This window comes from Balaenoptera musculus, chromosome 2 (genome assembly GCF_009873245.2).
Source record: "Balaenoptera musculus isolate JJ_BM4_2016_0621 chromosome 2, mBalMus1.pri.v3, whole genome shotgun sequence".
Classification (NCBI taxonomy): domain Eukaryota; kingdom Metazoa; phylum Chordata; class Mammalia; order Artiodactyla; family Balaenopteridae; genus Balaenoptera; species Balaenoptera musculus.
The window spans coordinates 87,998,072-88,014,983 of NC_045786.1; the positions used below are offsets into that span (position 1 = coordinate 87,998,072).

General features: G+C 45.7%; 1 protein-coding gene across 1 annotated transcript in view; it reads right to left on the reverse strand.

The window, feature by feature from the left end:
• Positions 1–14,736, reverse strand: part of SORD (sorbitol dehydrogenase) — a 35,497-nt gene extending 20,761 nt beyond the window's left edge. Inside the window, exons 1-3 of the mRNA XM_036844740.1 lie at positions 14,513–14,736; positions 4,282–4,315; positions 95–259 (exon numbers count right to left, since the gene is read on the reverse strand). Of these exons, the coding sequence (XP_036700635.1) occupies positions 95–259; positions 4,282–4,315; positions 14,513–14,575 (262 nt within the window). The 5' untranslated portion in view covers positions 14,576–14,736. The remainder of the gene's footprint in view (positions 1–94; positions 260–4,281; positions 4,316–14,512) is intronic.
• Positions 14,737–16,912: the final 2,176 nt, after the last annotated feature.

The following is a 16,912-nucleotide window of genomic DNA, read 5'->3' on the forward strand; positions in this document are numbered from 1 at the left end:
CAGTGTTTAACAGAGGGCCTGACCCTGAGAAATCATGCACAAATATTTGTGTTGAATGAATAAACAAATCCATTGGCTGAAGAGCTTTGCTGACCTGGTTTTAGGTGTTTGACCAATGATCCCACTTTTACGACTGTTCCTGAGGCTTCATGCCCCAGCACCATTGGCTTTTTCACAACAAAATCTCCAATTCGACCATGCTGCCAGTAGTGGACATCTGAGCCGCAGATTCCAACAGAATGCATCTTCAGCAGCACCTCTGATAAGATAAAGGAGAAGGAAAAAAACAAGTGAGGGAGGGAAGGACCTCTCTGCCCCTCTGAGGCACCCTGGCGTTTTTCCTCTGGATGAAGGAGAGGGCTTGGTTTCAAAGGCCAGGTGCAAAATTTAGATCACAGAGAAAAACAAGCTAAACAGCAACCTTGATTAAGTCTTGTAAGGCAAGAAAGCTTCCACAGAGCAAAATAATTGCATGTGAGGGTTAATTCTATGCATCAACTTGGCTTGGATATGGTGCCCAGTTGTTTGGTCAAATGCTAGATGTTGCTGTGAAGGTATTTTTTAGATGTGATTAACATTTAAGCACATCCATGTTCATTGCAGCTTTACAATAGTCAAGATATGGAAACAATGTAAGTGTCCATTGATGGATGAATGGACAAAGAAAATGTGGCATATATACACAATGGAATATTAGTCATAAGAAAAGGAAATCTTGGGACTTCCCCAGTGGTGCAGTGGTTAAGAATCCACCTGCCAATGCAGGGGACACGGGTTCGAGCGCTGGTCTGAGAAGATCCCACATGCTGTGGAGCAACTAAGCCCATGCGCCACAACTACTGAGCCTGCACTCTACAGCCCGCAAGCCACAACTACTGAGCCCACGTGCCACAACTACTGAAGCCCACGCACGTAGAGCCCGTGCTCCTCAACAAGAGGAGCCACGGCAATGAGAAGCCCGCGCACCACAACGAAGAGTAGCCCCCGCTCGCTGCAACTAGAGAAACCCCGCGCACAGCAACGAAGACCCAATGCAGCTAAAAATAAATAAATAAATTAATTAATTAATTATTTTTAAAAAAGGAAATCTTGCCGTTTGCAACAACATGGATGGAACTTGAGAGCATTATGCTAAGTGAATAAGTCAGAGAAAGACAAATACCTTATGATCTCACTTATATGCGGAATCTAAAACCAAAACCCAAACCAAAACAAAACAAAAATCTACCAAGCTCCATAGATACAGAAAACGGTGGTTGCCAGAGGCAGGGAGCGGAGGGTGGGTTAAATGGGTGAAGGAGGTCAAAGGGAACAAACTTCCAGTTATAAATCAGTCATAGGGAGGTAATATACAGCATAGTGACTATAGTTAATAATACTGTGTTGCGTATTTGAAAGTTGCTAAGAGAATAGATCTTAAAAGTTCTCGTCAGGGGCTTCCCTGGTAGCGCAGTGGTTGAGAGTCTGCCTGCCAGTGCAGGGGACACGGGTTCGAGCCCTGGTCTGGGAAGATCCCACATGCCGCGGAGCAACTGGGCCCGTGAGCCACAACTACTGAGCCTGCGCGTCTGGAGCCTGTGCTCCGCAACAAGAGAGGCCGCGATAGTGAGAGGCCCGCGCACCGCGATGAAGAGTGGCCCCCGCTCGCCGCAACTGGAGAAAGCCCTCGCACAGAAACGAAGACCCAACACAGCCAAAAATAAATAAATAAAATTAAAAAAAAAAAAAAAAAAAAGTTCTCGTCAGGACTTCCCTGGCGGTCCAGTGGTTAAAACTCTGCACTCCCAGTGCAGGGGGCATGGGTTCAACCCTGGTCGGGGAGCTAAGATCCCACATGCTGCACCATGCAGCCAAAAAAAAAAAAAAAGTCCTCATCACAGGAAAAGAAATTTGTAACTATTTGTGATGACAAATGTTAACTAGACATTGTGGTGATCACTTCACAATATATACAGATATCAAATCATTATGTTGTGCACCTGAAGCTAATATAACGTTATATATCAATTATACCTCAATAAAACAAACATTTAAACCAGTAGATTTTGAGTAAAGCAGATTACCCTCCATACTGTGGATAAGCCTCCTCCGATCAGTTGAAGGGCTTAAAAGAAGTCTGAGGTTTCCTGAAGGAGATGGAATTCTCCTCAAGACTTACCTGAAGTTTCAGCCTGCTGGTTATCTCTACAAATTTCAGACTAGGCAGCTTCCCCCACCCTGTCTCTCTCTATATCTAAGTAAATCTATATATAAATAAATATAAATAATAACTTTTCTCTCAGTTCTGTTTCTCTGGAGAACTCTGATTAGTATACCAAATGAAAGACATTAGTAGGAAGAAGTGTGTCAACTACCTAAGAGAAAAAAACTGTTTTCTAGGAGATAACTGTTTCCAGACAATTAATATGCTATGCTTGATTTTTACCTATTCATGAGAGAGGTTGGCACAATCTAGGCTTGCCAATACTTTGTGTACTGTCAGGCTGAGTTCTTCATGCCTGTTATTTTGTTCAAAAGTGCACCTTTAATTTAAACCATCCAAAGATTTCAACTGGCATTTCTCCTTCACAGGTTTGAATATAGTGAGATTTGGTAACATTGTTGTTGTCAGTTTTCCAAGTTTAAAATAATGATGCTACTGAGCCCCTTTGCTGAATTAAATCCCAAAGGATCACTGGCCTAGTCTGACTGAGTTTACCACATTACAAAATATCTCCCTGAGAAAAAGTTCTGCCTTAGAAAGACAAAGAGACCCAAAGCTCTGCTCTGCACTCAGATGTCTTACACACTGCCCTTGCCACAAACCATGGGAGATCCAACAGGTGTGGCTCTGTAGAACTTCCTTCATCCTTGGCTTTGGTGAACAGGGTAAGAAGTGGCAGGGTGGATCCTGAGATCAAAGGTAGGGAAAAGTCATCCGAGTTAGGAGAATTATCTCAGTTTCCTCTTGTGAAGTTACCAATTTATAATAAGAGATTAAATTTGAGTTGCTAGAACTCTAGCTGAAATTTACCATCATTTCCCCTTCCAATTCAAGGGCGGCAAGAAAGAGAGCAGAATGCTGCTCCAGAGAGAGAAACAGTAAAGGATCCTTTGGATCCAAAACAGCCCCCCCCCCTTTTTTTTGCCACCTCTGGAATCCACACCAACTTTTCAGAACACAATGAAGTGTCTCTTTCACTTCTCTGAACATAATATCTCAGTAAAAACACTGAGCCTTAAATATACATTACTTGGTAAACACTGATAGAAACAGCTATTGTCTGTATTCTTATTGCTATAAATCAGTAACCCAACTGGCCTTTGAGTAGCAAAGCTCTAGAGGCTCCAAGAAAGCTGCCTTCAATCTGATGTTCACACAGAAGCCACAGTTCTGGGGTAAGGTGGGGCAAGGTGGGGAAGCACACCCCCAACTCATCAAGGACAGAAAGAGACCCGAGTGGCTGGGTGTGGGATGAGCTATCTATAGACACTTTGCCCCTTGCCACCAGCCTCACTTCCTGCTGTGGGACTCCAGAGATGGAAGGAATTAGAAAACTGTCATCATCAGCTGTGATCTGCCATAGCTAAGAGGGTGGCATGACCTCCAAAGGTACAGACACCACCCCGGGAAACGTGCATGTCAGCTCAGCTCAGCTCAGCAGGTTCGGCCAGAAGGACTGGAGGAAAGGTGAAAGGAACCCTGCCCCAGTGTGCTCACGTGCTTTCTGCTCCTGGTTGATTAGGGTGGTAGGGTAGGGCTGCATGAAGCCCCTCCCATCCCCACTGGACAGAAGGTCCTGGTCTTCCTGGACCTTCCTGGGTGTTCCCTTTTGTAATTAAAAGATTAAGATCTATAGACTCACTCCTTTTCAAAGTTTGGATTAGGGTTAGGACATGATTCAGCCACCCAAATATAAGCCACACAAATATAAGCCACCCTCCAGCTTAAAGAGGACAGAGTAACTCTGTCATTAGTTCAAAACAGGAACAATTCTGCCTTTGGTCCATAAATTGAAGAATTTTATGTCAAAAACTCTTTGGGACAAGTCAGCAGTTTGATGTGGTAGCTCTCTTGGTTCTACCACTGTTTCTTTTATTTAATGTAGCAGCCAGATTGAATCTATCCAGTCACGCTGGGGACAGTGGACTACGTTGAAAGCCTAACAAAAGCATAGTTTTTAATGGAAGCTTTTAAGTAATAAACAGTAGGAAAAGAGGGCTAAATGAGCAATGCACATGTGTCTCCAGGGTAAACAATAAGAAACAATAAAATATGAGGCAAGTATTCCAATGACCTACCATTTGGGCCTGGTTCAGGGATAGGATAGTTCTCCTAAAGGAAACAAAATAGAAAAACCATTTAGTATGCATGATAACTTCACCTTACGAACATTTTCAATCTTTTTTTAAATTAAAGTTTAATTCAAATACTTCTTCTTATAATTAACACTGACTCAGACCATACTGCTGCTGGGTGGATGCCTGAGGGGCTACCCTGAATACTGCTGACTCTCACTTCTGACCTCATCCCACCCACTGGTGCAATTTGCCGTAGACCAAGAAAAAGGAGATACAGATTTGTTTGGTCTGGCAAACTCATACAGGGCAAGGATGAGGTGTTTCTGGCAGTTGCATAGGAGGGTTTTTGTCTCTAGACAGGTTGGAGAAAGTGTGTGTGCTCCGCTCATTCACATCAGTGCACAGACCAATACTTGTTACTTACTCTCTTCCAAAACCTCCCATGTGGTGTTTCAGAGGCCCCTTGGGAACACACAGGACCTGTATTTTGCCCACTCTCACCGAGTTAAAAAGCAATCTGGTGTTCACAGCTATTTATGATGAGGATGATGATAATTTACCAAGCTTTTTTCCCACTGCCAACTGGCTAGGAAATTCCTGGTGACAAGGAGGAAGGGCAGTGAGTGGCCAAATCCAAGTGTTCATTAATTCTTTGAAGGCAGCCAAGCAAGAAGAGGGAGAAGGGATGTAAAAAAAGTGTTCACTGTACTTACTGTGCCAGACAGACTACTGGGCTTTACATACATCATGGCACATGGCCACCATTTGCAGATGAGAAACCTGAGGCTAGGAAGTTAAATAACTTGGTCAAGGTCATGTGGCCAGAGTGGATAAACCAGGTCTAATCCCAGGTGTGTCTGACTCCCAAGCCTGCCTCACTGCATCCCACTGCACCCCCAAGGTGGAATCTGCCTTTTCTCCTTCAGTGGTAATGTAAGGAAAGTCAATCAGGGGATGAGAATTTTGGAACTGGGCCCAATGCACAGTGCTCTGGGAGGAAGCACTGCTCAAACCTTGCCTCCTTCAGAAGGCCTCCCCCAGATACTTTTATGGGTAGCAATAAATAATCCTAGGGCTGGGAAGGGATAGTTAGGGAGTTTGAGATCGACACGTACACTAAAATGGATAACCAACAAGGACCTACTGTATAGCACAGGGAACTCTGCTCAGTGTTATGTGGCAGGCTGGATGGGACGAGAGTTTGGGGGAGAATAGATACATGTATAGGTATGGCTGAGTCGCTCTGCTGTGCACCTGAAACTATCACAACATGTCAATCGGCTATACTCCAATATAAAAAAATAATAATAATCCTAGGGCTATTTTGCTAGCAAGATAAGTACCTAGTTGCCAAAGACTATGCCTTCCATCTCTGGCACCAGATACAGTGCCCTGCTCCAAACCTGGGGGGCTTGTACTTGTTAAATAATCACTCTCCATGACAGTATTTCCACAGGAAGTCTGAGGTTCTTGCTCACTGGAGATTACCAGCCCTTTCTGTTGTAACAGCTCATGCTTATTTGAACTCCCTGTCTCCAGTGAAACAAAGGTCAAAGGGATAACGCTAATGCTGATTAGCTAACACTGACCAACTTCCTTTTGTCAGGTCCTGTGCTAAGCGCTGTGTATGCATCACCTCAGCTCATCCCCAGGACAATCCTATGTAGTACCTTTATTATTGTCCCATTTTTTGTATGATGAGGCTGAGGAATGGGGAGATTTAGCAATCTGTCTACAGTAACACTAAGGTAGTAAATGATGGAGCTGCATCCAAAGCAGCATGATGTGGGGGCAAGAGGCAGCTTTTTCATCTCTTAATAGATTTGGAAGGCAGAGAGGAAAGAAGGAAGGAAGGAAAGGAGGGAGGGAAGGAGGGAATCCATCTAGGACAGGCAACTCCGGATAGCTGGCTGTCACCAAAACCTTTCTCAAAATTGCTGGTTCCACATCTGGCATTACACAGTATCAGGGACTGCTGTGTAAAGTTCTGCTTCTGTTACACAGAGTAAAATTTTAAATTGCAGGTTAAATTGAAACTAAAGAGTAAGTAAGGCCTTTTGTTTCAAACATGGAACTGTACTCTCCCCCACCCTCATAGCCCCCTAAAGGCACTAGTAGGCAGCTTCCCAGGCACTGGGAATTCCACAGCATACTCTTCATATCCTTGGCTCCAACCAGGCCAGGCCCAAACACCCCATTTGGGGTGGAAAGGTGGTAAGAGCCAAACTCAAAGCAACAGCTGGGGACACCAAGTTGCCCTTGGGTCACTAGAGATTACTACTGTAAATGTCTGCTGGAATTAACAGAGCTGACCAACTTTGCCCTTACCACCTGGGCAAAGCTGCAGCGTCTCTCCTGGACACCAGAGGGTGCTGTGCCGCTGACCTGGTTTTTCCTTACTAGCAGAACACACATTATGGAGAACTTAAATACCTCTCCCTGAAAACCAGCTTTCTTTTTTTCTCTTTCTTGTTGATTCTAATCACCCTTACAGCTCAGCTTGGCTCCTGTCTCCCTTCTCTGCAGGAGACATGCCACCTAAGCACAAGACCATGTTAAGATCAGTCTTTAAGTTTGTAAATATTATCCTAAGCGTGGCTGCAGGGCTCACAATGTCTTCAAAAGTTATTACAGCATGGTTACTAAAAAAACCTTGCTTTTCATTTATGGTTCCTTGGTATGATGTTGGCTAAATCCTGTTTACTTAATCTCCTTTTCTGTCTCAGATTACCGTGGTGATATTCTTTCATTTATCCTATTTCTCATGTATCAAAATTTCTTAGCTCCTCTGAGATCTCGAACTTTCACTTTTAACCCCCTGTCCCCTTTCTTCATTCCCAAAGGTTTTGTAATCAGGCATATTCATAGTTTCCTAAACAGGATTTCTTATCTTTCTGTGAGTGATAGTGACAAGGGGATAAAGAGGAGTTGAGTAACCGTTCTTTACTGAGTTATGTAAGTTTTACAGCATTTTTCACTGAAATACTTAACTTACATATTCTCCTTTCTATGACCTTCAGGTCTCCCCACCACCGGCACCACCACTACAAATAAATCACGGAAATACTTCAGGAAGAACTTTCTGTGGGAACACAGAATCATCTCAAGTGCCTCTCACATCCTAAACGTTATCTTGCCTTTCCTAAATATATTTTCTCAAATTAGCTTAAATATATATTTCCTGAATATACACTATTGGCCCCCTTTCCTCAACTTCCAGGTGCACACCTGAGTTCACACCCTCAGTACATCTTGCCTGGATTGCAGGAATGGCCTCAACATGAGGAGAAATTAGAAGATGCCCTTTCCCTCCTCCAGCCAACATAGCTGGTACAGTGGTGAAGAACTCAGACTCTGGAATTGCTGTCTGTGCTGAAACCCAGGCTCCCCTCCAGGAGCTGTGTGACCTCGGGGCAGTTACATAACCTCTTTGTGCCTTCAATTTCCTCCCCTGTATAATGAAGATAATCATAAAATAGAGTGCCCTTGGGAATTCCCCACCAGTCCACTGGTTAGGATTCCTTGCTCTCACTGCCAAGGGCCAGGGTTCAATACCTGGTCGGGGAACTAAGATTCCACAAGCCATGCAGCACAGCCAAAACAAAACAAAAACAGTGCCCGACTCACAGTAAATAAATTAGCTCTTATTATAAAGAAATAAAATCAAAATCCTTTCTGTATAATCAGCTCACAATACAGTTGAACCAGCTCTGGACAACCTTGTCCTTTTCCTTTTGAAAAGGGTAGTTTTTAAAAATTGTTTTGGGGAAAAGCTGTATTTCTCTTGTTTTCACGTCAATATTAAGAGAACTTGACTGCTCCTTAAAAGGCTGGAATTCAGAAGAAAGTCAAGTAGGATTCCAGCAGTGTTTTTAGGCTTGATTCTATCAGTTGAGTGTAAAAGCCGTGCTCCCTGCCTTAGAGTAAGGGACAACAGGCAGGGCTAGGAGAAAGCGGCCAGTTTTGCCCTAGGTCCTTGCAGCCCACCTTTGCCACCTGCTCTGCCTGCCAGGTCTCCTGTCAACCTGTTGGCTGGCTGCCCTACACCCTTAAGGAGAGCAGAGCAGACAATCTTACTTTTGCTTCCCTCCCTCCTCAACTTTCCCCCTCCCTTCAGGGCTTGAAGGGTGTTTTGAGGGTGGGAGGAAAATCCAAAGGTTTCCCATTTGGCCACTTTATCCTAAAAGGCTTTGTTCTAGCTGCATTGGTCCTGTCCTGGCAAACTCGGGGTCAAAGTAGAAGGGTCAGACACTCTCCCAAAGTTCACTGAGCCAGTCTCCAGCCTCCAGCCCAGGCTCTCTGGGCTCCAACCAGCCTCCTGCTGATAATAATCTTTCTAAAATGCAAATTCGTTTAAAGTGCCCAGTGGCCCCGCAAAATCCTAAACCCCTCATTTTGCGGGCTACCTGCCTCCTTGCAAACCTCCTGCAATTCCCAAACCACCACACACTCACTCCCTCACCTCAAGGGGGCCATTTTTCCACTGGTCAATTCCCCTCCTTCTTCACTGAGATCCCACAGGAGGTGGGAAGTGAGGGGAAGGGAGACATCTAGAATGACTTTCTAATTCCTGTGGGAACTCAGGGAGATTTTAGGTTTGGGTGTGTTGGGATTGTGGTGTCGGGGGACATCCAGGTGGGGTTGTCCAATAGGTGGTTGTACTCCTGGGACTGGGGATCAGGCATGGGTCAGGGACAGAGACTCATGAACATGAATCATGAACATGGAGAGAAACAATGACTTCCTGCAAAAAGCCTTCCCTATCCTCACCATCCTTTCTCTCCTGAGCTTCCCCAGCACCTACAATTGAATCCATATGGGATGGTTAAAGGATTATTTCTCAGCTGTGATAAATAAACTATAAAAAAATTCCTCCTAATTCAAAATGTATGAACGTAACTATACATGAACCTATTAGATGCTTCTTTATTTAAAGCGAAAATATGAAGACTCTGAGCTTGGTTAGATGCTCTAGCCTACTAGTATCACTGATTAAGTGCTCATTGTGTTCAGGTCTATGTAACTGAACATTTACATTTCTAAAACATTATTGAGCTGAATATCACTTCACAAAATCCAACCATATTTTCTCCAATAATTAAAGTTCTTCTTGTAAGTCTGGTTTGGGGAAAACTGCCAGCTTTAACAGCCACACTAAAAGACTTAACAAGTGGACGCCAATACTGTATATATGAGTACGTATTTTTCCTCCGTAATTTCTCTATCATGCAATTTTAAAAGAAATTTTCCCCACATCCATCCATAATTCTAGTTTTCCCCACAGAACAGGGTTACTTTTACCAGGTCTCCTAGTAGTGCTAGGACTTATTACATAAAATGTTAAAATCCTATTTGTGGTATTGTTTACTGTTCCTCCTGCTTTTAGGGGAAAACGTTAGCTTTCTACTTCTTGGCCTTTTGCAGACAAAGGCACTGCCCTTCCATAGGAGTTGGCAGAGATGACAGTATTTGCTGGATTTAACTGCCTATTGTTTATCTGGTTGAGTTTTGTTTTATTGTTGAAACATAATTAAGATGAAAGTGAAAGGAGGCATTTCTTTAGGCTATTTGCTACTACCTAGTTTTCTCTTTTTCTGAAGGAGTTTTAGATTCTGTTTTCAGCCTCAACTGCCTCTGACTGATAAGTCTAGCTCAGGTATTAAAGGGCTAAGTGGCCTGCATTTCCTCACTCACAGTAATCTCCCACTTTAACCCAGCTTTTCCTTGAAGCCTTTCAGGGCCCTTTAATTTGATTCTATACAAGCAAGCAGCTCTGTCTACCGGTAGCAAAACCAGGGAGAGACCTGACATTTAGGACCATTCCAGCTGCTGTATGTTCACGCCCCCCTCTTTCTACAACCCCCTCCTCCTCACCCAAAATCTTAACAGCAATGTGTATACGCAAGGAGGGGATGCCTTGAATGTGCTGTATTACAGATACAGAATTATCTTTTTAAAATGTTACAGATTCAAAGCAATTCTTTTGACATCTGGCATAATACATTTCCTCACAGAGCAAAAGCTCTAAGAAATATCTTCATGGTACTCTGATTAATGTTTAAACTTGATGCTGACACACTATTTTCTCTGCCCTTTGTAATTAAAGAACATTAACCCATCACTCTGAAATGATTCTTTTCCCTTTAACTTGTTCTCTTCTCATGCAGCTAATCGTAAAACAAAAATGTGACTAAATCCCCTGCATGGTGTCCACCTCGCTGCTCCTGTTCTCCCTGTGCAGATGCCTGGAATCTGATAGAGCTGGCTACCAAGAATAAGGGAGATAATGTGTACCCAGTATGCTCCATGGACTGGCCCTGATAGGTGATGCAATATGCATAGAAATTGATTGGAGCATTTAGAAATGTTTACAGCACTCTGACATTGCTGCAACATCCAAATGTTGGTACAATCATATTGGTCCATGGCCAATTGGAAATAAAAATAAAATAGGTCCTTCATCTCTGATACTTTGTGAAGCACAAACTATCCCATCAAACAGCTTCTTCAAAGAAAAACTAATTTGACTATTTGATATCCCAACTCCATGAACTAGTAATTCAGAGAGAGAATTCTGTAGGGGAGCAGAATTTGCCATCCCAAAATATGTCTCTAGGACATATTAATTATTTTAAGCTGGTTAATTTTTTTAAGAAACAGCAGATTTGGGAAAAGCTCTGAAAACCCAAGTGACACATTTGTAAGGGAAATCTCCACTGATAAGGGTGTCTCTCTCAAAGTACCAAAAAGAGGAGGATGACCAAATCTGTAGAAACTCATCAGTGGAGAAGGCAATGACTTAAAACTGTATAACAACCTTACCCTTGTTTTCTGTGCTTTTCCTGGCAACCTCCCATAAGTGACTCTCCCCGCCCTCAACATCCTCTTTTCTCTTTAGTTGAGGATGGTATTTAGGGTGAGGGCTTTGGCCATTTTGGCAACTTTCTCAGTTTTCCTGGGCCTCTCCCATGTATACATGTTAATAAAATTTTGTTTTTCCCGTCTCATGTCAATTTAATTCTTAGACCTGCCAGAAGAACCTAGAAGGGTAGAGGAAAATTTCTTACTCCCCAATATTATCTAATCCTCACACAACCCAGAGGTGAGTACTACTATCATCCCCATTATACAGACAGAAAATTGAAGCAGAAAGTAATTTGCCAAGTCATACAACCAGAAGCAGTAGAGCTGGGGCTAAACTCCACTCTGGCCCCAACCTGGCTTGTGACCTCGTTACTGTTTCCATTTGAAGAGATCTCAGCCAGCTGACACTGTTTGCTGATAGGCTGTTCGCCTCTATGCATCAGCTTGGTCACCTCTTCCATTGCTCCTTAAAAGTCCACACGTTCTCTATTTAAAATGGTGTGTGTGGGGGGAGGAGGGGATATAGGAGTCCTAAGTCCTCATCATAAGGAATGATATAAAGAAACAGTCTCTCAGTATATACATGTGTATACACACTCCCACCCTCTCTGATTTACCACCCAACTTATAAATGCCCCAAAGCCCAAACCACTGTGCAGGCCCAAGTCCCCAGGCCAAGGAGCACTGCCTCCGCCCTTGCTGGGACTGTGGTGATCACTAGCTACCTAGTAGTGAAGGAGTTTAGTTTTTCCTTCCCTGCAGCCACAGCTTGGAGAAAGAAAAGGGAATCCTGCCTTTTCCACAGGCAGGTAGGAGGAAGGCTGGAGGTCAGGTTTCCTTCCTGGTAGGTAGGGGACAAGTTTCAAGTGGCCCAGGTCTAACCCCATTTCAACCCCAAACCACTTAGCCTATTTGCTTTAAGGAAGGGGGTGCAAGGGCAGAGATACCCTACCAGGGGGTTCCCTATGGAGGCGCTGGGGGACGACCATGCTCAGGAAGGAGTGGTGAGGGCCAGAAGGGTCTGTGTTGGGTTGCAAGTGTCTCCAGATCCCTAGAACCAAGGTAATTTCTCAGAGGCCCCAAAATGTCTTGTCCCAGAGACATCTTAAATTCAAGCCTGATCTCATTTTAATCTACTCTCCATTGTCTAGTAAATGAACCCCATCACCTCCAACAGAGCTGGGGTCCTCCTGAATCCACCCTGAATGAACCCTTTCACCCAGTTAGTGTACAAATCCCACAACCATAAGCTACATTCTCCAGCCTATCATATTCTCATCTCTTTAGGATACACTCACCCCAACCCAGCCCCTAATTCGGTCAGGGAGTGGATTCTAAGCACAGCTGATAAGACCAATTTTAGGTGAGCCTCCCCAGCCTCCCTCTTCTTTATTCAAGGCTTTGTTCTACAGAGCCACATAAACAGTCTGGCTTAGCAGTGGGAGAGCCTGAGTTTAGGAATTAAGGTAAAGCAGATCCTGGGGTTGTAATTACAGTTCTGCTTATTATTAGGTACATGACTTTAAGGCAGGCCCTGAGCAGATGGAGAGGCAGGGCCTGTCTACCTCTCCAGCTTCACCACCGGTGCACTCAGTGCATCACACTATTTACAGGACCGGTAAACAAGACCTGCAATTTTGTACTTCACTTAGTTTGCACTTGCTCTTCCACTTACGTGAATGACCCCCAGTTTCCGTCCAAGAAACAGCTAAGTAGCATCCATCTCTTCTAGGGCCTCTACCCTGGGCCAAGGGTACCCTGTGAGGCCTTTACTCTCTATGCTCCATCAAAGCCCTCACACAGTTTTATTGTTTACAGCATCTGTCTGACTCCCTAGAGCAGCTTGGGGGTAGGGGCTGTGTCCTCCTCTTCCTCTCTGGACCCCCAGCCCAGTGCTTGGCACATGGCAGGCACCCTCTTATCTAGTAAATGTTTGTAGAATGCAGGACTGAGTTTGAAATCACTCTGTAAGCTGTGTAGAGCTGTACCACTTTCCCTTCTTCATAATACCATCTGGCATTCACAGCAATAAAAATAGTGTCACTTTAATTCAGGACCTTGGGTGGAGGCTCCAAGGGGAGTAGAAAGAGCACTGGAATGGGAGTCTGAACCTCTGGGTTCTTTTCTGGGCTCTGTTAACTAATGAAGCCTGTCACCTTGGGGATGGCACTTTCCTCAGCTGAGGAAATGATGAGTTGGCTCTGGGCAGGAGTTCTTAGTCTGGGATCCACAGACCTCTAGAGGGTCTATGAAGGAGAGGCTTAAAGGAAGTCCATGAACTCTCTGAAATTGCTGCCAAACTCTATCTGTTTGCATTCTGTGGGGAGAGAGACCACAGATTCTCAAACAGTCAAGAACTGCTAATCTGGATACTTTTCTGAGTCTCTCCAATCTAGACCCTGGCACATGTTCTCTGTGAGGGGGAAGGAAGTGCTAGGGAAACAGCAGAGATGGCCGGCACTGGTCCCACATACCCACTGCCCAGGCCCCCCTGTGAACGGCTCTGTCAAGGGAGCCCTGGCACAACCACAGGGCTGACTCTGCAGCTCCCAGAACTTTGGCCCCATGAGCCACTCACTGAGCAGAGGCAGGATCTCGAGTGGAGGAGACACACAAATAATGCTCTTAAAGCGACAGGGGAGCAGCATCAGGAAGGAAAATGGCTGGAACATGAACCAGATGTGGACTTCGTGAGGTAAGGAGGAAAGGAGCTTTAGAGACATGAAGACTATCAAGATCCAGAAATCTGGCACAGGCATGGCGAACACCAAGAGTCTTGGAGATGGAGGCCTGTGCTGGCAGGAAAGTGGAAGGAGCTCGCACTTTCTGAGTGTCTATTAAGTGCTAGGTACTCCGCTGATCATAATAATCCTGCAAAGGAGGTTTTATCAGCCCCAAGCATGAAAGATTAAATACGAGTTCCACAGCTTTTAAATGTCCCTATGGCCCCCCTTTCTGCCCTGCACTGTCTACCCAGAGAAGAAGTTCAGCACGTGTCGTAAATCAGGCAGCCTCTCTGGTATCTCTTCTGCAAAGTGCAATGACAAGAGGCTGGACTATGAATCTGCAGCTGGCAAAGGAGGGAGAAGGCTTCAATCATTTTGCAACCTTCCTGGGTTCTGGCCACGTGCCGGCCACGGGGCTTGGTTCCGGGAGGCACGCGACAAGAACCCTGCTCTTAGCGACTTAGAACTAACCGCCTACCATGCCCCTCCCCCCAACATGGTAACCAGCTCCTATCTGGAAGGCCTGGGCGCGCCATGTGGGGCCCGCACCGCGCTGGAATTGGCGAGCTGAGACCGCGGCTGCGCTTGGAGGTGAATAGAGCAGGAACGGGCTAGACTTCCCACTCCCATTCCAGTTTTACCAAGCGCAGGTCTCCGGGTCCGTGTACCACCAGGGAGAGGTTCTCGGGCTTGGCCGCCGCCATGTCGCGCTCTACCTCTCGGGTCCGCCGAGGCTGCAATCCGCAGCTCTTGAGGTGGTTCGGTTGGCGGTCCCGTGCAGAGCTGGGGATAAGGGGCGGTAGGCTGGGCTTTGCCTGGGAGCGCGCGCCCGGCCCGGGCGGGGCTTGCTAATCCCTGAAAGCCGGGGCGGGGCTAGCGTGGAGGGGCGGGGTGGGGCGGGGCGGGGAGGGGCGGGGCGGGGCGGGGCAGGGCTGCCCTGCTCCCTCCCCAGGGCAAGCCGGAGGAGGGGGTGGGGTGGGGGATTGGGGGAGGGGGGCCGGGGGCTGGGGAGGAGGGGGTAAGGAGGGGTAGAGAGTGTAGGGAGGGAGTAGGGAGGGGGTGGGGAGGGGTAGGGAGGGGTGGCGAAGCCCAACCCAGATCCACCTGCACTGTTTGTCTGTCTCACATTTAAGGGGACCAATCTGTCCTGAAAGTAGTCTGCAGAGGCAACCTCCCGCCCCCCAGACCAGAGTTCTGAAACTTTAGCTGCAGAATAATGGGGATGGGCAATGTGGGGCAGTTTCTCAGGACCAGCACTGAGATTTTGATACAGTAAAGTCTAGTCCTAGCTGAGGCCTGAGGGTCTGTATTATTAGCATTGATAACGCTGAGGCTGCAGGTGGGGCACAGTCTACAAGTGGGGAACAGGCCCTGCACTGATGCAGTGTCCATGTTGGCCCCATGTCCCCAGCATCCACAAAGTGCCTGGCACCAGAAGTGAATGAACGAATTGGTGCAACATCCCACGGGCCTGACACACCAGTGTAAAGGAGCTGTGAAATGAAATCTGTGAGCCCCTTTCTCTTAACCAGCTCTGCTTCTTATATTAGAAGCAGGATTTCTGCCCAAATTCTTTCTTGAAGCCTCTCTCCCCTTCAAGAAATAGTGAAGTTTTACTCTAAGGGGAGTGAGCTGCCCTCTGGAAAGGCCTAAGTCTGTAAAGACCCCACCCTCCTTTTCAGACTTTGAAGACAGTGTAGGGATTTCATTCCCTACAGCCTTTCCTCCTCCTCCAGACACTCTACCAGATCCTCTGACCTCCTCCTGGACACTTTCTCCAGCACCTCATTCCTTGAAGATGTCTCAGTGTGGCACCTACTGCAGGCCTCACATATGGGACACAGCCTGTATTTTCACGGGTAATCATCCCTTCCCCAGATGCACTGGAAGACCACTGAGGCTAAGGCCTCATTTCCTTCTTTCTTTCTTTTTTTTTAAATATTTTATTTATTTATTTATTTATTTATTTGGCTGCCCCGGGTCTTAGTTTCGGCATGTGGGATCTTTAGTCGCGGTACGTGAACTCTTAGTTGCAGCATGTGGGATCTAGTTTCCTGACCACGTATGGAAACAAGGACCCCTGCACTGGGAGCACAGAGTCTTAGCCACTGGATCACCAGGGAAGTCCCAGGCCTCATTTCTTAAACAGAACCTGGTAAAGTGTTCTGTACAGTGTAGGATCTCAAAAACAAAAAGTTTTTTTTGGATGATGAACATGGATCAAGCTCTGGAATGCCAATAACGACAAAAAGGGAAGTGTGTGGGGGGAGGGCGGGGAGCGGGGGGTGTATTACAAGGTATAACAGGCAATGGGGTGGATTTTGCAGGGGACTTGCAGAGTCAGTCCTGTTTTTGCTTTGAGACACCTCCCACAAGGTTTGGCTGTGCTTGGCTTGTTCCCCAGGTTGCTCCTGCACTCAGCTCCTGAGCAGGCCTTGGAGAGATGACTGACTAGGAGTTGCCTGCCTTCACTCATGCACCTGAATTTAAAATTCAGCCTCCCCTCCTTGTCTTGAGGAGTTTCATCACAGTCTCCCAGAATGTGTTTCCAATGAAAGCTGAAGATGGAGAAAGCCCCAGGAATGGCTTAAGAGCTGAGGGCTACTTGAAGTAGACACTTCTTGAGTTTTAAATTAAGAAAACAGAACACCAGAACCAAAGCAAAAGTCACTAAAATAATGACACAACTGCCACACTTGGACTGGTATTTGTTTTCTCCTGAGCAATAGGGCTTTGAAACTCTCTTGAAGGTTGTTGGCTGAGGACCAAGAGATTTGGAAGGGCAGGAGATACCTTTAAAAATATATTCTATGACTAGGGCCCTTTATAGAAAAGTTAACATGGTGAGTTGATAAGGATTCTTAAGAAAGGGACATTTTTAAAACAAAAAAGCAAGTTATTATAGTATTTAAACTTGTGATATTTCTACATAATTTCCTAACAGAGGCCAGCATCCACAGTGGTGAGGAACAGGTTTTTTAGGCATTTTACTGAATAAGGGATAAAATGCTGGCTTTGCCTTTGCTGGTGGCCTGCTTAGC